At 35.3% G+C, this 23,338-nt stretch overlaps 4 protein-coding genes across 5 annotated transcripts; 3 read left to right on the top strand and 1 right to left on the bottom strand.

Moving 5' to 3' along the window:
- Nucleotides 1-1,742: 1,742 nt before the first annotated feature.
- Nucleotides 1,743-7,426, top strand: LOC139521521 (uncharacterized). The gene is made up of 2 exons (XM_071314997.1): nt 1,743-1,928; nt 6,770-7,426. The coding sequence occupies exons 1-2, from the start codon at nt 1,743-1,745 to the stop codon at nt 7,424-7,426; spliced, it is 843 nt and encodes a 280-aa protein (XP_071171098.1).
- A 32-nt stretch (nt 7,427-7,458) lies between these two features.
- Nucleotides 7,459-8,334, top strand: LOC139521520 (uncharacterized). Its single transcript, XM_071314996.1, has one exon. The coding sequence runs from the start codon at nt 7,459-7,461 to the stop codon at nt 8,332-8,334; it is 876 nt and encodes a 291-aa protein (XP_071171097.1).
- A 3,258-nt stretch (nt 8,335-11,592) lies between these two features.
- On the bottom strand, nt 11,593-16,291 carry LOC139520471 (uncharacterized transmembrane protein DDB_G0289901-like). The gene is made up of 3 exons (XM_071313116.1): nt 16,085-16,291; nt 15,126-15,190; nt 11,593-13,498 (listed from the first exon to the last, which is right to left on the bottom strand). The coding sequence occupies exons 2-3, from the start codon at nt 15,187-15,189 to the stop codon at nt 11,607-11,609; spliced, it is 1,956 nt and encodes a 651-aa protein (XP_071169217.1). The 5' UTR covers nt 15,190; nt 16,085-16,291; the 3' UTR covers nt 11,593-11,606.
- Nucleotides 16,292-16,310: 19 nt separating this feature from the next.
- Nucleotides 16,311-20,078, top strand: LOC139520472 (uncharacterized). 2 transcript variants are annotated; one of them, XM_071313118.1, is made up of 5 exons: nt 16,311-16,559; nt 17,268-17,374; nt 17,733-17,768; nt 18,543-19,763; nt 19,824-20,078. In XM_071313118.1, the coding sequence occupies exons 2-5, from the start codon at nt 17,269-17,271 to the stop codon at nt 20,021-20,023; spliced, it is 1,563 nt and encodes a 520-aa protein (XP_071169219.1). In that variant the 5' UTR covers nt 16,311-16,559; nt 17,268; the 3' UTR covers nt 20,024-20,078. The 2 variants fall into 2 exon arrangements, with proteins under 2 accessions (XP_071169219.1, XP_071169218.1); XM_071313117.1 differs by having other exon boundaries at nt 16,312-16,559; nt 18,543-20,078.
- The last annotated feature ends 3,260 nt before the right edge of the window (nt 20,079-23,338 follow it).

The raw sequence follows: 23,338 nt of genomic DNA, 5'->3' as shown, positions 1-23,338 counted from the left end.
CGTTGGTTGAATTCAACCACGTAGGATAAACAATTTGCAAGATTACACTTCAAAGTAACTGTTCATATTCCTGCGTATTGTCAAACGTTCGTTACAAGAAAAATTCGTGGTGATTTTGCAAGCACTAAAAATAGAGTTATCAGACAGAATAAGGGGTTGGGAACATGTTATAATACCTGTCACTAATGATACAACAAATACAACATGAACATTGCATGACAATACAGACGCCCTATTTCAACGTCCACAGCGTTAAAGTAAAGAAAATAATTGTTTATTGTTTCAGTAATATTAATGCATGTCAACACAATAGATACTACCACCAAAACAGAACATAATTACAAAATACGTAATGTCAGCACTTCGGTTGACTTTCAAGAATCAAACCTCACAAAACAATGGAGTGCAACAGAAATAAAACAATAATAACATGACGACAGAACAATCGGTTCTATGAGAACGCTTCTTCAAATACAGAAAAAACTTTCTATAAGCATAACCGATCAAGATTTTAACATTTTGTTAGATAATGGGAGTTACTGGAGGTAATTAGTGATATTCTAACAGAATATGGAAAAACAGTGATGGATCATCGTATCAGCAACTAGTTCTACCAAAAAAAATCGGGGTATATTTTGCGTCTTCTACATGATCGTAAAACGGCTGGGCATATCAGTAGCAATAGAACTCGTTAGCGCAAGGTTCTATTGGTCAGGAATGACAACAGACATAACATTAACAAATACTAACAAATAACCATTGGCAGTATGTGGAAAACTAAACTGCTAATTATGCTAGGGGTTGAAATGTTTACAAATTATGTGATCGTGGCAGAACTAGGTAGTATGGCGGGTATTTTAGACTTGGCATTTTTTGGTCAAGAAATGCATTTGTAATAGACAAAATGCTCTCCGTTGGTTGAATTCAACCACGTAGGATAAACAATTTGCAAGATTACACTTCAAAGTAACTGTTCATATTCCTGCGTATTGTCAAACGTTCGTTACAAGAAAAATCCGTGGTGATTTTGCAAGCACTAAAAATAGAGTTATCAGACAGAATAAGGGGTTGGGAACATGTTATAATACCTGTCACTAATGATACAACAAATACAACATGAACATTGCATGACAATACAGACGCCCTATTTCAACGTCCACAGCGTTAAAGTAAAGAAAATAATTGTTTATTGTTTCAGTAATATTAATGCATGTCAACACAATAGATACTACCACCAAAACAGAACATAATTACAAAATACGTAATGTCAGCACTTCGGTTGACTTTCAAGAATCAAACCTCACAAAACAATGGAGTGCAACAGAAATAAAACAATAATAACATGACGACAGAACAATCGGTTCTATGAGAACGCTTCTTCAAATACAGAAAAAACTTTCTATAAGCATAACCGATCAAGATTTTAACATTTTGTTAGATAATGGGAGTTACTGGAGGTAATTAGTGATATTCTAACAGAATATGGAAAAACAGTGATGGATCATCGTATCAGCAACTAGTTCTACCAAAAAAAATCGGGGTAAATTTTGCGTCTTCTACATGATCGTAAAACGGCTGGGCATATCAGTAGCAATAGAACTCGTTAGCGCAAGGTTCTATTGGTCAGGAATGACAACAGACATAACATGATGTGGTGTTTCCGCAAAGTGGAAAGGGATTAATATAAGTTGCAATAACTTGTTTCCCAATCCACTATAAATAAATATGTTTAAACTAACACGATGGGGTCTATAATACCATCAAAGAAAACTGGCCCTGGTAGAGGCAAATCTTCCATGCAACATAGACATGTTAACAGACCGAAGGAATACATCGCCATCAACTCAATTACACTAATTAGAACAGCTACTTTACCATGTAGACTGAAGCATCAAACTCTCTCCTTGTGTTCGGACAGTGTCCAACAAGTTTGTAACGAGAATTTATTTCTCGTTTTGGGACGCCATGTCGTATACATACTGATCAGTGACGTGAGATCGAATCAAAGTAGTATTTGCAATCTATTGCAAATTGCCGAAACTGAAAATAACTCCCTTTCATCTGCAGTCAAACGGTATAATAGAGTACTACAAAAGACCCTTCAAATGTAGTCAATGTAGAATAACAAAAATACCGAACTCGAAGGAAAATTCAAGACGGAAAGTCCTTTATCAAAATCAAAAGCTCAAACACATCAATAGAATGGATAACAACGGTCATATTCTTGACTAGGAACAGGCATTTTTTTATGTAAAAATTGTGAAAATGAAGAAGATTGAGATATCTATCTCCCTTATGTTACCGTGTCATACAGAACATGTACCCACAAAAGAACTAAATGCCAAAAATTATTAATATTAGAATACACAATATTCTTACCAAATGAATTGATATTGTAACCGAATCAAACCTCAATGAAAGTTTAAGCTACAGTCCGAATTCACGTAGGATGGATGCGCGACGCCATGCAAAGAATTTTTGATGTAGTTCATGAATTTATAGTCAAGATTCCATAGACAGAAGAAAAAAACTATGATTGGAAACAAAGGGGGGAACATGACTTTTTATTCTACAAGAAAGGGCGAGTATGATCTAAGGATACTCCTGTATACGTGCATGAACAATTGTTTTGCAAATTATATTAACATACTTGCGATACTGCGAGTACCTATATTGATTAATCTGTATCAATATTCAAATCCTCGAATTGGTCTATGTGTACCAATTTAGTATGAATATTCTGGATTGGCATATCCCATTATACGACAATTTGTTGGCCATAGACTCCTAGGTTTTCAGTCACGGTGATAAAACCGTAAACACCAATACCAAATAAACCCAATTATCATTTTCATACAACTGGCTAATGTGGGCTGTGTCAGAATTTTCAAGAGAAACGTTTGACATAACATATTGCATTATTTTTAAAGGGGATTTGCTTGTGATATCGAATTGACAGAAACATTTGTTCAGTGAAACAAAATGCATTGTCTCATTTCACAGTTACCTGTTAATTCGTATTTCAGATGGAAATAAAACTATTCGCAGATCGCGATTGAGATGAAAAAAATATGGAAAATCGTATTGAGTTCTTTTACACCCCAGGGTTGATCCAGTGTCGCATTGAAGGCTGCAATGGTGGAGAATTTGGACCATTAAGATAGAGGGAGTGTGGCAGTAGACACATGTTGCATTTTCATCCTTCCATGTTTCATGGGTTTAGTTAATTTTCGGCCATTTTCTATCACCAACCGGGCCACTTCCAGTGACTCAGTAGTTCTGCCGGGCCTATGCCGTTATTGAGGATAGTAAAACATAAGCTCTCCGGGTCAGGGTGAAGTGCACGGTTTTTTTCTTCCTTTTAGATGTATTTATTTTTTTAGATCAAATGGGTTTGGTAAATCTTTACTGACCAGAATTTTGAGAAGATTGTGGAAAGCATACGTTAGAGAGACATAGTGGTTAACGATTGGAATACCCAGATTTTAAAAAGACCTTTTACAAAAGATCTTCCCATGGGTGTAAGTTTTTTTGGTTTTTTTTATAGAAAATGCGATTCTTCAATAAAAATACAAAATCTAGAGGGAAAGAGATAAAAAAAAGTCTAGAATTAACTCAGAAAATAATATTGATAGCTTGGGATTACAATGAAAATCGAATAACAAACAACATAACCAGATATATACTGAAGGGTCAGTAGGAAAGGATAAGAAAATCAGAACAGATAGAATATACTAATACAGATGCACAGAACCGAAGCTAAAACATCAAAATTGATGGAAAACAAAGCACAAGAGGCTGTCAATTGACAGCAAACCAGATTTCCTGCATGAAAATTATATTTGCCAAAATGGATCCCAAAACAGGTTCAAATAAAAGAAACAAACTATTTTATGAAGGGGACCAGAAAGGGATAGGCCGAAATTGATTTAAGTATCACTTTTCGTTTCTATCTACAACTCAACAAAGACAAACGATTCAATCGAACTTGCCTTTTATTAGTTACAGCTGTAAAACCCTTGTAAAAGTAGAACATCCTTCTGGTTGTGCAGAATATATGAATACGCAGCTTCGTCCGAGCAAAATAGGGGTGTTAACACTGAACCCTAGTTTAGAGTGCCGTCACGCTAGAGTGCTTTTAAAAATAACTCTTTCATGCAAGTCAAAATTACTATCCTTTTCCAAACTAGTCATAGATACCAGGATTGAAAGTTTGTATTTGCATCAAACGCGCGTATACACACTTATTTTTCAAAGGCAGTCCGAATTTCACAGACCTTCCCCTCGGACGGACTCTATCACAAAAACCTACCTTTTGTATTTATTGTTATTTTTTTCTCGTCCTAGAAATGCATGAAAGATTTTTAATTAAGTTTGGATATGAATTTAATAAACTTATCACCACTTCTTTTCTTTTCATTGAATTGATTGTCGCATTTAAATATATAAGGAATTTAAACATTAGGTTTGTCGAAGAGAGTCTTAATTTTTGCATCTGTCAGATTAAATTGGCAATTTATGAACATTTATTATTAATCAATAGTAATATTTTCTCTTTGATCAAATAATGTATAATTGACGTATAATTTCTAATACTAGTTCCAAAATAACCCTTAAATGTAACACGTAGTTTTCCGTCTTCAATGTATAATTTATTGGTTTTTTTTTCGCAATGTAGTCTTATATTCTGACAAAGTGTAATATAAATGTTTGACATTTTGATGGTATGTGGTGTTTTCTTTCTTCAAATAGCTTTTTAAAACACTCATATGTAGGTTTTAACTAGGTTAAATTAAGTGCAATAATTTTCAATACTATGCTAGTCTCCTCCCATAACATGTGTTTATATATGTGAGAACTCGGGGGAAGACGTTCTAACTCAGATACAAGCATAGGGACTTGACTACAGATCAGATATATATGTCTATTTGTGTGAATTTAATGAAACCGTATGCCATCAAATAGTAAGGTGACCAGACCCGATATTTTTTAGATTTAATCGTCAAACATACTATATTGCTATATTATATATCATTAGATTCGGGAAAATGAGTACTATTTAAATATCGATGTCGTCAAAAAGAAATGTGATGAATGTTTTGCATGAAATAAGGTCAAAGATCAAATTCTGTTTGTATTTGTTTTCTTCCATACTTTCAAAATTTGAAGACATATACAACAATTTAGGTTAAACTTCGGATACAGACATTTTTTCAAATCAATTGACAATCATTTATCTGGAAAATGTAAAACAAAACTGAATAAGAATTTATTTTGGAAATTGGCGTTTTTCAAACATTTGTTTTCTATTATACAAGATCAACGCATAATCTGTTAAAGTTACAGTAGTTACCTTGCCGACTGACATGCAACCTCATCAATAAATGATCAATATTATTTTTACCTGAAGCCTACTTAATGACGGCGTATTTTGCATAAGCTCAATCATGTCATTCATTAAAACTAAAAAGAACTCAATACCTCTAAAACATTTACAATTCAAAAATCCAATCAAAGAGATCCACACAACAGAATTATGCCAGGAGTATCTTCTGGTTCATCCGTCAAGGAACATGATTTGAAATTTCTACATAATTCTTATCCTTTACAGAAGCCAAGTTCCGAACATGTAAGGCTTTGTTGCGAACAAACACATGACTTTTTTACCTGCAGATATTCCTCTTCAATGAAAACACAAGATCCTACAAGAGTTCTGCTGACATATGTCCTTTAAAATACACGGGGTGTAATGAATCATTTCACTCAACCATATTCTAAAGGTGACCGGATACGGGTTTAGCAATGTGTAATGCGGTCCAAATTTTTAGTTTGAAACGAAGTACGTAAACATGCTATTTCAGTGCCGACTCACAGGGAGGTAAGATGACTAAACTTACATCTGTACTGGTGGCAAGCTTGAATAATTATTATGATGGAACGGTTTTAAAGAGATATTTTTTTATCATAAAGCTTTGAAATTAACTTTCATGCCCAAACAAGGGCTTCATCTTTGTCAATATTACCGAAACTCTAAAAACCACTGAAATAGCCGTGCGTGTCCTTCGAAGTTTTGTCGACAGTTTGTATATCTACTCCAAACAAAGACGAAGTTGTGTCGCTTCCGGTAAGTTCATGTACAGCAGACAATAGTTTACAAATTGTTAAGGAAAGACAGACACATAGTTATAGTGAATGGTTTAAAATATTTGCCTATCCTTTACACTGCTTATTGTCCTCATCTGCACTCACAACTCGCTTGTATGTGTCATATATTTTTAGTAGCAAACACACAGAGCAATCACATTTGTATTAGAGGTCCGTATGATTGTTCTTTCGCATTTTTACATTTCCATAAACTTCGTGTCAAAGTTTAAGGCATTGAGTATCGGCCTCCTCTTGAGTTTTTTACAAAGTTCTGTCTACGTAAAGGTCACATCAGGTGGAATTATAGGGGATTTGTAGAGTTTTCGAGTCAGGAATACTTCTCCCCTCAAAAATCTGATACACTTTTGTCGAAGCTGTATTCTTTGTACGGCGTTCCCTTTCAGCAGACTTTATAGAGTTGTTAATGTCGGATCGGGCAAAAACATGTGCTAGTATGTGCGATATAGAAATTTATTGGGACATATTTTTTTTATAGTCAGCTGCAAGGTCACCGAATGTTTTACATTTTTTAACATCAATATATTGAACCAATACCATACCATCTCCAAATGCTGACTATTGGTGCCCTGAATGTGATGAAGGACTGTGTTCCCCATGTCTAAAGCATCACAGTGCATCCAAATCCTCACGTAACCATGGAGTTATATCTGTCGACAACTACAAACAATTACCACCGTCAATCACTAATATATCACAACACTGTCAACAGCATGACAGAAAATTCCAGAATTATTGTCCCCAACATGAAAATGTCTGTTGTCCACTATGTATTCAGTCTTACCATGCTGAATGTGTTGGGATATTATCGCTGGAGAATGTCATACAAACAGCAAAGACTTCAGTCTTATTGGAAAGTCTTGATCAAAATCTGAAAGATATCAAACTGAATATCGATAGAGCTGTTAAAGATCGAAAACAAAATCTTTTTGAAATTCAGAAACAAAAGCATAAATTTAACGATGAAATAAAACACGTCCGTATTAAAATTAACAATTACCTTGACTACCTAGAACAACAAATACTTCAGGATTTATATGCTGCGGAAACGAAAGTTAAATCACAAACTGAGGACTTGCTGGGAAAGCTTGCTGAAAATGCAGAAAAAGTTAATTCAATGGAAAATGATATTTCAACAATCAAAGAATATGCATCAGACCTTCAAGCATTTCTAGGTAGTAAGATGATTGAAACAGAATTAAAAAAGTTGAAATATTCATGCAGTCTTTATTCGATGATGAAAGTTTACAGAAGATGGATATAAACTGTAAAATTGAGAACAAAATAACCGACGTAATGTCAACTGTTACTTCACTAGGTACAATATCCATCGAATTGAGCTCTCCATTGGTAGAAGTGCAGATTGGGAAAGCAACACAAGCACAGACAATGTCATTAGAACACGTGTCATCTAAAACTATCGATGATATAACAATGAAATTACAATGTAAATTTGATTGTTTTTATACCACTGGTTGTTCAATTTCTAGTACAGGAGAAATCGTTCTGATAGAATACGGCTATCAACGTCTTATGATTTTAAAGGTAGATGGAACCTTGAAGCGTCGCATACCTCTATCGACTCCACTTCCGGTAGATTGTGCCTGTGTGGATAACAAGATAGTCGCTGTAACATTTGCTGCATCGAAACAATTACAAATTATTAACGTTTTAACTGAAACAATTGAACGCAAAATAAGCACGAACAATGCTTGCTTCGGTTTATGTTATTCAGATGGCTATTTGTTATACTTTGAGTATGGCACAGGTATTCAGAAAGTAAATATGTCAGGTAATTGCTCTTCTACTTTGGTAAAAGACCACACCTTGCCACATTGGAGTTATGTAGCAACATTGAAAGAAAAGATCTACTATACCAATAACTCACACCACACAGTAACATGCTGCTCGTTGACTGGAGAGAAGATGTGGGAATACAAAGATCAGTTAGTTCAATCTCCGCGGGGGGTATCTGTTGATAAAGACTCAAATGTGTATATTGCTTCAGCTGGTAACGATAGTATAATTGTATTGTCGTCGGATGGAAAACAAGCAAAAAAAGTGCTTGGAATTGAAGATGGAATCAGGTGCCCTTTTGGGCTGGCATTTGATTTAAAGAAAGGAAAACTAATAGTTGTGAATTATGATGCACCTGCATTGTACGGCCTATAGTTTTGATTACGTAGTATATAGCTTCAAAGTAGATGTTGTACAACTATTAGAATATGTCTGAAGTCTATTAAAGTGACAAACAATAAAGATTATAAATCAAATATACTAATACCTTTACCAAATTTCATTTCTGATATTTTTTAAGGTGTGATAACATATGATGTCAAATGCGTTTCACCTGGATTTCATTTTTTTATTGTAATGAGCATACCTGGTGAACATGTAAATCTTGAGTTGCACCAGATTAATAATAAATTGTTATTTCTATTTATTTATACACGTGACAAAGTAAGCAGTTTCGTTCAATGAGAAATTTCTAAACTTTTTTGCAATTCTACTTCGGATGAAATGTCATTTTTTGTTTCCAGAATGTGATACATAGGCAAGCTATTCTAGCGGCTGTGTCGTTAGCTCTGTGTGTGCTACTTACTATTTCAGCAGTTGAATACCTGAATACCTGAATACTTCATATTTTGTATACTTAATGTATGCTTAATGTTTCGAAGTTTCTACCTGTCATAGATATCAATTCTCCTTTTCTTCGTACAGAGAATGTTAAAAACTATGGGTTTGTTTTGTCTAATGATTTTATACAACCGGAAATTGGGTATATGTCAAAGAGACAACAAACCGACGAAAGAGCAGATATTATCCGAAGGCCACCATGTATTGATGTGGAAGAAATTTAAGTACAAAGTTCCATTCCACAATAGCAGGGCTATGATTGACTTTGGGGTTATTGTCTCAGTGTTTTGCAATTAGGGCCAGAAAGGGACCAAAACAGTTATCAGTCTGATTTTAAGACTAACTTTAAAAGTATTTAAATAAGGGCAACAGTAGTATACCGCTGTTCAAAAGTCATAAATCGATTGTGAGAAAATAAATCTGGGTAACAAACTAAAAACGAGGGAAAATAATGGAACAATAAAACCACTGAAATGCATCAAAAACAAACGCCAATGCTACATACATAAAAAATATTTGATAACAACTGCCATATTCCCGATTTAGAACAGGACATTTTTAGAAAAAAATATTTATTTGGTCTATATTTTCGCACAAGGTTCCCCACACCATTAGAAAGGTTGGTATTAATTTTTGGGGGTTATTATAATAGCTGTAAAGGAACTAGGGGCGAAAAATGGTCGAACTTAAACTTTTTTGTCAGATTCACAGACAATTACTAGGGTGTTCCCTACCACAATAGAACGGTTGGGGTTATAGTCATAGCTATTTATGCATTAAGGGCCAAAAACAAGCATGTTTCATGTATTAAGACAATGATGTGTGTATAAGAGTATAGATTACTATGAAATTAAACCAAAGGTTCCATACTTCAAAAGGAAAGTTTGAAATGTTTTTGATATCGTTAAATAATTACGGGTTAAAAAGGGACAGAAAGCGCACAAGGTTTCATACCACAATCGTGTTATTGTTGTAGCAGTTTAGTAATTAAGGACAAAAAAGTGGTCAAAAGTAGCATTTTTTAAGTTTCAGGATATTAGTTTGTAAAAGGGTCTTGCTTTGTATGAAATTTTACTACAAGGTGCCATATTTTAAAAGAGAAGTTTCGATTGGTTTAAGGGGGTCATGGTCCAAATCTTTTCCATGCGTCAATTTGTAGAGTCGATACACATAACTATTTCTAAACTTTATCAATGTTTACCAATGCGCCAAGAATGAGTTTTGGCAGCGTCAACAATTCGTCGGCTCTCCTATTCGCTAATTAACCACGACGTTTCGCTCAACATTATTTAGCTATGATTGGTTGTTATTATAAGTGAAAAAGTCAAATTTACTATTAACAGCTGATTTGAATAGTGGCCCAATGCCCAACAGGTTTCGGTATATACACTGTTTATCTTACAAGGTGCACAGGACTAGTCTCAGCGAAATTGATAATTTCAAAGTTATCAAAAACTACTAATATGGGTTCTATAATTTCAGACAATTAGTTTAAAAGTATAATAATCACAATTGCCGAATCTCAAGTGCATAAACAACACTTCTTTTTCCTCTTGATCTCATGATAGTCGAGAAGTCGACGTGTCTTGTAGAAAGAAAAGAAATTAAACTTGCTGCATTATCCTTTAACATCCCTTTCAACTTTATATAATTGATTCTTTCTCTTAATAAGTTTGGGGAAAATGCTTAATGCATCTCTTACTTTCAACAAAAAATAAATTATACCACATTTACAGTAAGGTCTGATCAAATAGTTGGGGGAGGGGTCAACATTGCTGCAAGTTTTGTTAATCCAAAATCGATTTTACATATATCCAGAAAGGTAAATCAATTTTTCCCAAATTAAGTTAACAGGGGGTGGGGGGTCAGTGAAAAAACTATGTGAATTAAGTTTTTTATCCTACATCGATCTTTTGATGTCGTCCCTTAGTGGTTTTTTAAACGTGCTTCGTCTAAGACTTAATAACACAATTTAACACAACTGCAAACCATGTAAACCAGGCTCTAGAAAATACATTACTGGGCTGTATATTGTATCCGAGGATGTCACAAGCCCAGGAGTCAGCACCTCTGTTTTGACATAAATTATCATTGATATGGTCTTTTTTAATCATTAATTTACAGAAATTTAAATTATCTAAAATACTGAGAATTTTTATAACCCTGTATACTAGTAGATAATCTTGGCTATATTAGGCCAAAACTTTGGAAACTTCGGGTTCTCTTTGCTCTTCAATTTCGTACTTTATTTTGCCTTTTTGTGTTTTTGGATGTCTAGACGAAATCTGCGGTTGACGCACAAAGTTTTTATGCTTGGTATCCAAGATGAGTTTTTTTACGACCACTGGGTCGATGTCACTGCTTTTGGAGGTTTCCTTCCCGAGGGTTTCACGAGCCTATAACTTCTATGTTAACATGAATTATCATTGATACGGTCATTTTTATGAATTAATTATCTACAAAACTTTGCATTTTTCGAAATACTAAAAAGTTCTACCCCAGGAATAGACAACTTGGGCTGCATTTAGCGAAACCTTTCATAATTTTGGGTCTGCAATACTCTTACTCTATACACCACAGAGGCGCGTCTGACGTACAAAATGTTACGCATGATACCTATAATATGAATTTATTGCTCACTGCGGCAAAAAAAAATACTCTTATTCATTTTTTTTTCAATCTGGAGCTTCTAGAACATCTGCCACATGTTACTATTTATAATATATATATAAATTTTATTATAGCTATATAAAAGCAGTCCAATAACGCAAACATATTTTAGAGTAATTTATTATGTTTTATATGAATTACGCATTTTCTTTATATTTTCCATTCCATTTCCCAGAACTTCCACCCCATTTTCCTCCACCTCCTAACTTGGCCCCACCTGCAGCACTACCACCAATACTGCTGCTAAAACTGGAACTAAAACTTGAACCACTGCTATTGGAACTTGAACTTGACTTTGCACTTGACTTTGACGAACTAGAACCTTTTGCAAAAGAGCTGCTATGTGCATTTGATCCACCACCCATTAAAGCTCCTCCAGAAGATGGGACACCTCCACTTGACGAAATGCCTGTTTTTACGTTGATTCCAGACCCTGTACCGCCAGTCTGTGCTAAACTTGACCCAAATGAGCTACCACCATCTACACTGCTAGAACTGGAAAATGCCGAAGTACCACCACCTCGAACGCTACCACCAGCTACACCCATGTTGCCTCCAGAAACACCAGATTTTATCTTTATCCCAATATCTTCCCCAACCCGTCCTCTGATAGTCGCAGATTTGCTAGTACTACTACCTAACCCAGAAGATCCAGCACCGATAACACTTCCATCTACTCCACCGCCGATGTTACCAGATATTCCAGAATCTTGTGTAACCTGTAATCCTCCTTGACTGACACCAGCAGAACCAGAATGTGAAAGACTGGATGAAATACCAGAAGAACCACCGACACTGCCACCAATCTGAGCAACTCCATTACCAGCGACACCGCTGCTTCCACCAGAACCACCAACACTGCTGGCAATCTGAGAACCTCCATTACCAGACATACCCACACCAGCGGCACCGTTGCTTCCACCAGAACCTCCAGTTTGTATACTCATTCTTATTCCACTTACGCCACTCGTACCACTGCTTGTCTGTGAGGATTTTACATTAACACCTACAGCCCCGTTATTGTTATCTGCACCGGAACTAGAACCAGAAATGCCAATTTTTGTTTGACCACCACTCCCACCAGAAATTCCTATTCTTGTTTCACCACCACTTCCACCAGAAATTCCCAATCGTGTTTCACCATTATTTCCACCAGAAATAGCCATTACTGTTTCACCACCATTTCCATTATCATCATCGTTACCATTACCACCGACTGAACCATTTTGATCGTTATCACTACCAGATCTAGAGATACTTCCAGCTAAATTTCCACTAACTGAGCCAGATGCTCCTCCGCCTATGCCACCACTGCCAGTCATCCCCACTCTGTTTACACCTGAATGGCCAGTATTGACTTTCATACCAATGCCTCCACCGATATTTCCACCAAATGATCCACTGCTACCAACACTGACTTTTGAGATACCACCAGCTGATGCACCTCCAACACTAGCACCAGAAATACCACCTGCACCGCCCACACCTATACTACCACTACTACCAATCCCACCACCAACTCCAGTTCTCATTCCTACGCGTCCTCTCAGTCCAACACTACCACCTTGAGAAAATCCACTCTTCATTTTTATACCAATTCCACTAGACATCGAGTTTGATAACCCACCACTAGCACCGAATCCAACTCCACCACTGACACCTGAGCTTGTCATCGAGTGTGATGAACCACCACCAGAGCTGAATCCAACTCCACCGCCTACATGTGAGCTTGACATCGAGCTTGATAAGCCACCGCCAGAGCCGATTCCAATTCCTCCGCTTACACCTGAGCTTGACATCGCGTTTGATAAGCCCCCACCAGTGCTTAATCCAACTCCACCGCCTATACCCAAGCCTGATCCGCTGCCTATACCCATGTTTGATGATCCACCACTCGATGAACTGAAGCTGGATTTGAATTTGCTACTAAAGGATCCACCAATTTTGCCACCAACTCCACCTCCCAATCCAATGCCATGGTTTGCATTACCTCCACAGTCATCATCGCAAGCATGTCTTTTACCAGTTGCTATCAAACAATTAAGAAAATCAGGTGATATTTATTTGGACTTTACCGGCAGGCAAATCTTATTGCTATCATAATGAAAGTTGTCTTATGTCAATCAGGACCTTATATAACCCCAAAAAAGAGGGGGGATAAAAAATTTGATTTATTCCTGAAGGAATATTTTACAAAAATAAAAACATAAGGTACAGAAAATTATGCATGATAGTTAACAAAATCATATAGTATGGGGGTTTTAATTCAATGTATCATACGGTTGAGCGGTAGCAAAGTTTTTTTATGCCCCATCTAGGGGTATTATGTCTTTTCGGTCTATGCGTCTGTTAGCCATGCGTCAGTCTGTTTAGCTTCCTGTTAAAGTTTTTGGTTAATGTAGTTTTTGGTGAAGTTTATATCCAATCAACAATACACAAATCCTAATATTAGTGAGACTTGATACATGCAGAAGGACTAACAACACATGTTCCTTGTAGCCTGACTTGGTACATGCAAAAGGACTAACAACACATGGTCCTTGTAGCCTGACTTGATACATGCAGAAGGACTAACAACACATGGTCTTTGTAGCCTGTCTTGGTACATGCACAATTAGATGTAGATAAATATAGATGTATTGTCTTCTTGTCGTAGTCACAATTCATACTTAAGGATGACATCAAAAGATCGATGTAGGATAAAAAAATTAAATCAAATAGTTTGGGGTGGGGGGGGTTAATATTCTGCAAGTTTTGTATATATAAAATCGATTTTTACATATATCCCTATTGGTAAATCAATTTTTCCCAAATTAAGTTAAGAGGGGGGGTGGGTCAGTGAAAAAACTATGTGAATTAAGTTTTTATCCTACATTGAACTTTTGATGTCGTCCCTTACTTCCATCCCTTTCGACGTTTAACCCGATTGTTTGTACTACTAGAAGAACAGAAATTGTTTATTGTTCAAAGGCCACCTTGTTCCCTCTTGTTTGTTCGGGGTTCTAGTTATTAAAATTTTAGTTTTATTGGGTTTCTATACATATTTTCATAGTGTTGCCTGTCCTTGAAGCTTTCACTTCGGATAATCCTTTTGTATCTTCTATAGCATGTTTTTGTGGTCATAAGATTAATTCTTTTTGGCATAAATAACTAGGTGCAAGTGATAACGTATTAAATGTATACCTACCATAACCAGAAGATGGGCCACAACCACAAAGTGACCATTCTCCTTTTCCAAGTTGTCACCAACGTTTTTGGTTTTGTTTTATCATTTTATAATTTTTGAAAGTTTTGAAATTAAGTATCACAATCACAATCTGACTGATACCTAAATGGGACAGCTTATATCGATTGCTTAAACAAATATTTCATGCATATGCAAGTGAAGGGTCTGTCGTGCTGGTGGAGGAAATGGACAAACAAGTTGTTAAAAGGACGTATCGGGTATGACCTAAGTAAATAGAGCACGTTCTTAACGGATCTCTCCGAAATGCTGTTAAAATAATTCATTCGAACTATATAATAAACAAATCGTGTTACACCCCCTCCCCCTTTTCTTCCCCTGGCACTAACCATTTTGAAGCCCTTTTGAGGGTCTACTTCTTTTTGACATAAATAACTAGGTGCAATTGATAAGGTATTACATGTATACCTACCATAACCAGAAGCTGGGCCACAACCACAAAATAGTAAAATACTGAAAGCAGCAAGCATGTTCATCCTATATATATATAAAAAGAAGAAGTGGTTCATCAGTTAAATCTTAAAACAAAAAAGTTTATGTTTTGTTTAATCTCTCTCTCGTTAAGACAGGAAACTAAAGTACAATTAATGATCAGATATTTACAATGAGCTATGTGTAGAATATTGCTTTTCAATATGATTTATTTTTTCATAATTCCGCGTCTTATATTTGCTTCTGTTCCATTTTCTATCAGTAGTTTTGTTATTGTTTAGAAGTTCAAATAAAAATACAGTACATCTAAAACTGAGATGAATTCTGGAAATTTTAATTGGTAAGAAAAACTTGAAAACTTCTTTCGGAAAGCTCTCCTTCCGAAACAATTTCGAGTTATTTGAATTAGATCGTCAGCTGGCCAGCTCTTGTGTTTTCCCACCAAAAGTGTATAGTTATTGAACAGTTATATAGTCATATGGTAAATCAAGCCACAATAAGACATCGATCATTCATATATATACTCGGGACTTTCAGTCAATTTTTTTAAAAAAAAATATAGGAACAAGCTTCTTTTTTTTTTTATTGAAGCTGAATTTATTTTTCTACTTTTTTTTTTCGATCAAAACCAATTTTTTTTTTATCTCTCAAGATATTCAAAAACACATGTCCCTTACGTACAACGGTGAATGATCGGTGCCTTGTGGTATTCTGTCGTTAATTGACTGTTTGTTTGATTTTCATTTGCAAATAATTAATACTTCATCTAATTGAAAGAAAAAAAATTACAACTGTATATCATAACATCAGCTGCTTCGTGGATTTTTAAACTAAGAACTATATTTTCGTTTGACAATATTGTGTTTTCTTTATATTAAAAAAGTTTAAAATAATTGCATAAAATGAAATTATGTTAAGATTTGTAAATCCTAAACTTACCTTAATATTAGACCGTGTTGACAATGTGCTGCTACTACTCCTGTTTTTAAAGTGAAAACTTCTGAAAAGGCGTTTGGTTATTCTTTGTAATTAATTATGAGTTAAATGCAGTAGTATTGTACGTGTATGTTTCCAATTCGTCTAGGGTAGCAAAAACCTACTTTTAAAGTGTGTCTAAACTAAAAGGGGATTTTTTACAGTCTGCAACTTTAACAATTGAAATTAATAGTAAACAAATTTTAACGTAAAATGTAATTATTGTTTCCTGTTGCAAAACACAAATTTTACATCTTACAACATCTTACTAATTACCTATGTTTGTTAATTTCCGCATGACCGTAATTTCAACACTTGTAGTGGGAGCACGATACATGCAGAAAAATTAATAACAAGTCTGGTAAAATGGTATAAAACCAGAAGCTGCAACATCTTTGTCAGATAAGCTACGAGGACAGCCCATCAGCAAAATATTCAGGTATTTATATACATGACGGTCTCTTAAAAGTTAAATTTGAATTAAATCTTCAAACTATATTCAGTTTAAAAAGATAAAATAATTTCGTAGAACCGTTCTAAGTATGTAAAGTTGTTTTCGATAATTTTCACAGATATAAGACTTAATAAGTTTTCTCAACTTTGGGCAAAATAGTCTAAAAATTGCATCTAAGAATCTGATTTTTAAATACCTAAACAATTATTTTTTAATATCTATTTAAGAATTTAATTTTGGTGTTTCCAAAGCTATATGTAATATGGCATAATAGTTTTAGATAATGCGTGTCCATTGTACATACTATTTCAGTCCAGATATATTTTTTAGATAATTCAGGTACTATGTTTCTTACCGCAAACTCATTTCTCGACATGATATTTGATAATACAACTTTTTTTTTGGCGAAGGAACGCAAATATTGCAGAATTTAACAACATGCATGTGTATGCATCGATTTTGAAAATATTAACTACAATATAAACATATAACTTGAAACAATAAGATACTTTAAAAAAAAAGATGAAGTTGCAGCAGAGAATTACAGTACAATTAAATGATATTTGATTGAAAGTTCGAAAAAGTCATATGTTACAATTAATGTAAACCTAACATTGGCAATTATACCACATCTCCCATATCACATTTAAATATAGAAAATCTTTATAAACGATAGATGAATTATTATTACAGAATGCAGTTTATAGTTGCCTTGTGTGTTTTGGTTGCTTGTGTTTCTGCACAACAAGAGACATACAAAAAGAGGTCTGTTGGTGATTACAACCCAGACTACAGGCAAGGTGAGAAAACATTACTTGAAGCATAGTTAATGTTGAAGGCCGTACGGTGACCTATTGTTTTTAATTTCTGTGTCATTTTGGTCTCTTGTGGAGAGTTGTCTCATTGGCAATCATACCACATCTTCTTTTTTTATGATGAATGTGTTATTGTCAAAGTTATCATGAAAGCAGCCCTGGTAATGCTAATCCTTTAACTCATGTGTTTCACTTGTAGATCATTTTTACATGCAATAGTAATTCATTTGTAAAAAAATAAGTTTAAACAACAAATTTTAAGAAAATATGTAGCCCCATTGTAGAAAGACTCAAACATCTGAAAATTTCAAGTATCAACTTACAAAATGTTTCTTTTCAACAGATTACAGAAGAAAGAGATCGGGAGGTCACAAACATGGTAAGAGATAACAATAAAGCTGTTTACCTTAAATAGAACATAAAACTGATGTTTTCAATGTAGAAGAAACCAAATCATTTTTAGGTAAAAATTGCATGAAATGCAATCAAAATCTTATGGGACTGACTTGATATCTAAATTTTCCAAGGATCACTACCTTTTTGATACACAAAATATAGCGCATTGTTCATAACATTCTATACATCCTATCCATGAACATTCCAGAAATTTATCGAGTAATATATGCTCAGATATTCAAGGCATAAAATGATGTTACACTTGTCAAGAAAATAACATAACTTTTGCAAGGTGCAGAAATCTAATATCTGTTCTTAAAATATAAATGATGTCATTGTTGAAATCATCTTTAAAAATTTGGAATTATCTTCCTTTGTCTAGAATTGCTGTTAAATCTACAACCAATGCAATATTCAATTCTACTTCCAACTGATAAATTGAAGCAATCTTTACCGTTCAGTGCTTACAAGCACTTTGGTTGAATGCTGTATGATATAAGTCGAGATCACTGAAGTTTGGGTTAACTACCATTTGATGTTACATTCACGTCATGTCAGTCTTATTGCTCCTTTTTGCAAGGTCATAACAAATAAGATCAAAAACTTTAAAATCACAGTGATAGTTTGGAAAACATTAAAACAAATTCAATTAGTAAAAATTTAATAAAAAAACAAATAAAAGTGTTTATGTTAGTGATCACAATCAGCTTTTGTAATTTTCCCAACAAATGCTAATACAAAACATCCAAACTTGTAGGTCATGGTGGTGGTGCTGGGTCTGGTCACATCGGAGGTGGAGTTTCTGGTAGCCTTGGAGGCGGACTTAGTGGTGGCCTTGGAGGCGGACTTGGAGGTAGCCTTGGAGGGGGACTTGGTGGTAGCCTTGGAGGAGGACTTGGTGGTAGCCTTGGAGGAGGACTGTCTGGTGGTTTAAGTAGCAATGTTGGAGGAGGAATTTCTAGTGGACTCGGAGGAGGACTTTCTGGAGGTCTAGGAGGAGGACTGTCCAGTGGAAATGGAGGTGGCCTGTCCGGTGGTTTAAGTGGTGGACTTTCAAGTGGACTTGGAGGTGGTCTTGGAGGAGGACTTTCCGGTGGTTTAAGTGGCAAAGTTGGAGGTGGTGTTTCTGGAGGACTTGGAGGAAGACTTTCTGGGGGTCTTGGAGGAGGAATTTCAGGCGGACAAAGAGGTGGTCTGTCCGGTGGTTTAAGTGGCAAGGTTGGAGGAGGTGTTTCTGGTGGACTTGGAGGAAGACTTTCTGGGGGTCTTGGAGGAGGAATTTCAGGCGGACAAAGAGGTGGTCTGTCCGGTGGTTTAAGTGGCAAGGTTGGGGGAGGGGGTTCTGGTGGACTTGGAGGAGGAATTTCTAGTGGACTCGGAGGAGGACTTTCTGGTGGTCTTGGAGGTGGAATTTCTAGTGGACTAGGAGGAGGTCTTTCTGGTGGTCTAGGTGGAAGAATTTCTGGAGGACAAAGAGGTGGGTTGTCCGGTGGTGTAAGTGGTGGTCTTACCGGAGGAACTGGTGGATCATTAGGTGGTAAGATCAAAGGAAGCCTTGGTGGGTCAACTGATGGTGGATTAAGTGGCGGGCTAGGAGGCGGTGTAAGAGGAAATATTGGAGGTGGACTTGGAGGTGGGCTGTCCGGTGGTGTAAGTGGTGGACTTTCAAGTGGACTTGGAGGTGGTGTAAGTGGTGGGCTTTTAGGTGGCCTAAGCGGAGGAACTGGTGGATCATTAGGTGGTAAGATTAAAGGAAGCCTTGGTGGGTCAACTGGTGGTGGATTAAGTGGCGGGCTAGGAGGCGGTGTAAGAGGAAATATTGGAGGTGGACTTGGAGGTGGTGTTAGTGGTGGACTTTCTGGTGGACTTGGAGGTGGCCTTACCGGAGGAACTGATGGATCTTTAGGGGGTAAGATCAAAGGAAGCCTTAGCGGATCGACTGGTGGTGGCTTAAGTGGCAATCTAGGCGGTGGTGTAAGTGGTGGACTAGGAGGAAATCTAGGCGGTGGTTTAAGTGGCGGGCTAGGTGGAAGTCTAGGCGGTGGGCTAGGTGGTAGTCTAGGTGGTGGACTTGGAGGTGGTCTTGGCGGTGGTTTATCTGGAAGCAGTGGAGCTGGTATCAAGATGAAAAGTAGCAGTAGCAGCAGTAGTAGTATTTCTTCTGGAGGAAGAATTGGTGGTGGAAAATATGGAGGAAGTTCTGGAAAATGGGGTGGAAGTTCCGGAAAATGGGACTAAAGACCTCAGCAGGACTTCTACTTAGAATATAGTGTCTATTAAATAATTTGCTTCATTCATGTTTGTTTTCATTTTGCCAGAAAATTTTGGAAATTTTTTTGTATCTTTTATTTACTATTTACTAACAATTCCAAGTTTACTACCCACAGCCTTATGTCTCAATGCTTGATGTATTACACGGATTTGGAAAAAAAACAGTGGAGGGCTAAAAACATCATCAGGTCCCCAAGTACCAAGGTTTCAATCGGTTTGCAATACACTACTGAAAAATAGGAACGTTTTATTTGGTTTTTGTGTAGTGCAAAGGCACCTGTGATCAAATATTTGTAAAAACAAAGTTCTCTTTTATTGATTGTTGGTTGCTTAACGTCAAGTGAGTTCTTTAAATTTTTAAATTGAAAAAACAAATTATCATCATATCATTTGTATGTAGACTATTTCCGGTCAACTGTAATGTCATGCGGAACACACATGTGTTAAACATCCAAACAATTTAACAAAGGTTAAGAATGACATTTTGGAGTCTTTACCTTAATGTTAACAGAACTAGCAACAATAGTTGCATTAATTACAATCTACATTCATTGGACATGTTAAACATATGAAACTTTTGTACGATGCAAATTCTTTTGACAGATCAACATAAATACGGAAGCAATCGAGAAGGTGTATTGTTTAGACACCTTTTTTACGTATTTACCTCGACTGTGACACGCAACACAATGAAACACCAAACACGATAATTGCAAGATGTGAGGCAGAAATTTATGCTTGCCCTTTTGAGGTACTTGATATCACAATCTATTCTTGGTTGGGTATTTTTTGCTCAGTCTGTTTTTTTTACTATCCCTTGGGTCATTTTTTTCTTCTTTTTTTTTTGGCTCACCTGGCTCAAAAAGGCCAAGTTAGCATTGCTCATCATTTGGTGTTCGTTAAATGTTACATAGTGGTAACAAATAAATTTAGAAATGTCCATTACCTTGAAAACTGCTATAAATCGAGAAAATAGTTTTAATCTGATATACACAGAAATGTTTGTCCATTTGTATCAAAACTGTCATACAATTTCTTAACAGACATGATTACGTATTTTGTTTTCCAATTTAGATAATTATCCTGAAGTTAAACTAGAAAAAAAAGAGTAACTTTTTAAAGCAAAACTGATAAACAAGACAAGATCTACAAATAACTGAAATTGTTAGTTGACTCCTCATTGGAGTTGATGCCCTTTGATGGCGATTTTATATCAATTTTTGGCGCTTTTGTTTATTTTCTTATTAAACATTAAAGTACATTTTACTCAAAATAGATTAAAAAATCTAAAATTGTCAGCAAGCCAAGTTTAAATCAGATATCGACTCCTTAATGATTGTTCTGTAGTGTCGATGTTTACCATTTGTTTATGTTAGCCTTTTATCTGGAAACTTACATTTCGTAGATAGACATGTTAAATAGCAAAAGAAAATCAACAAAACAGTATCTACAAATAAGTCAAATTTTACCGAAATCGTTAGTACACTCTTCATTAGAGTTATTGCCCATAAATGACGATTCTTTGACCATCTTTTAACCGATCAATTGACCGATTTCTTGCAGGAATCGTCGTTATTGAATTTTCGAAACTTCTTTATTTTGACAGAGCTTATGTTCTTTAAACTCAGTACATACGTTTAATTTTCCTAGATTTACACAATTTGTTTGTGCATTATAGAATCGGATCTCATTCTTTAATGTTATTGATTATATATATTACATCTTTCCTTAAACACTAGGGTTTCCATTCATTTAATTTGTTCAAAAAGCTAGTCAGATATGGATAAAAAAAAAAGTCAGATATGATTAGTTCAATTTTGAAAAGATATACTAGTATATAGCGGAAAACGACGATAAAGAATGGCCATAGCATATTTTTATTCTTCTTGAAACCAACTTCAAAAAGTCTGCGTCATACAAATAAAAAAAAATGAGGACAAGAGGATGAAGAAAACGTCATTATTAGAAAATAACTCAAAGCCTGTCTGTTGGGTTCTTAGGTGTCTTACCAATGATAAGGCTTAACGGTTAACCATGGGCACATTATAATGTGAATCTATGTGCAACAATACCCTAGTGTAAATATATTTTTGTGCTCATCATAAGTTTAAAGGAAGCAAGTGTCCTCAATTGCTATGATTTGCAAGTCTTTGTCTATCTTCCATTTATAGAACAGCAATAGCAAAATACTCAGTGACGGCTTTATAGTTATTTTTTATATGGCCAATCAGGAACATATATATTACAATTCCCAGGGCCAATTCAAGGATTTTATAACTTTTTGTTGAAATTTGTCTATAAACTTTTCATGCATCATATATAAAAACGTTTGGTTTTTTTTGCCTGATTTTTGTGTCGATGCAAAGACCCATCGAAACAACATCTGATAAACAAATTTAATAATACTTTTAGATATTTGGATGATATTTTGGCTCTCAATAATGACGACTTCAGTATGTATATTAATGAAATTTATCCTGTTGACCTTACTTTAAATAAAGCTAATACTAACAATGACCACTGCCCTTTTCTCGATCTTGATATCTATATCACTAATGGAAAGCTGAATACTAAAATTTATGATAAAAGGGATGATTTTTCATTTCCTATCGTTAATTATCCGTTTTTAGATGGTGACGTTCCCTTGTCACCATCTTACGGTGTTTATATATCTCAACTTGTACGATTCGCTCGTGTATGCAACAATGTTTTAGATTTTAACGAGAGAAATTTATGTATTACTGAAAAATTATTACACCAGGGTTTTCGATATCACAAACTAGTCAAAACATTTACTAAATTTTATCATCGGTATAAAGACATCATTCGTAAATATAGCTCAACATGCAGACTGCTAATACGTTCAGGTATTTCACATCCAATTTTTTATGGTAATATTCTTTATAAAGCACAAAGGTGTCAGTATTCACCTCAGAAACTTACAAAACCTTTGAATAGACTTATTAAGAAGGGATATAATTATGATACTGTTGTCAAGTCATTAAAGATTGCATATTTTGGCGTTAATATTGAGTCACTGATAAGGTCTTTGCATCGGAACTAAACACATTTATTCTAAAAACAGTTGTTGGCATGACACGGGTTATGTTCTTCTCATATATGTTATGATGGTATGATACTAAACCCCTAACGGGAAGGATTGTGCCTGATGTTCATATGATGAAATCATAATCTTTCAGTCAGTTTAGTTGAAGTCTGGAGCTGGCATGTCAGTTAACTGCTAGTAGTCTGTTGTTATTTATGTATTATTGTCATTTTGTT

The sequence above is a fragment of the Mytilus edulis genome, chromosome 4, assembly GCF_963676685.1.
Source record: "Mytilus edulis chromosome 4, xbMytEdul2.2, whole genome shotgun sequence".
In the NCBI taxonomy this organism is placed as follows: domain Eukaryota; kingdom Metazoa; phylum Mollusca; class Bivalvia; order Mytilida; family Mytilidae; genus Mytilus; species Mytilus edulis.
This window is presented reverse-complemented; position numbering and strand designations above follow the sequence as displayed.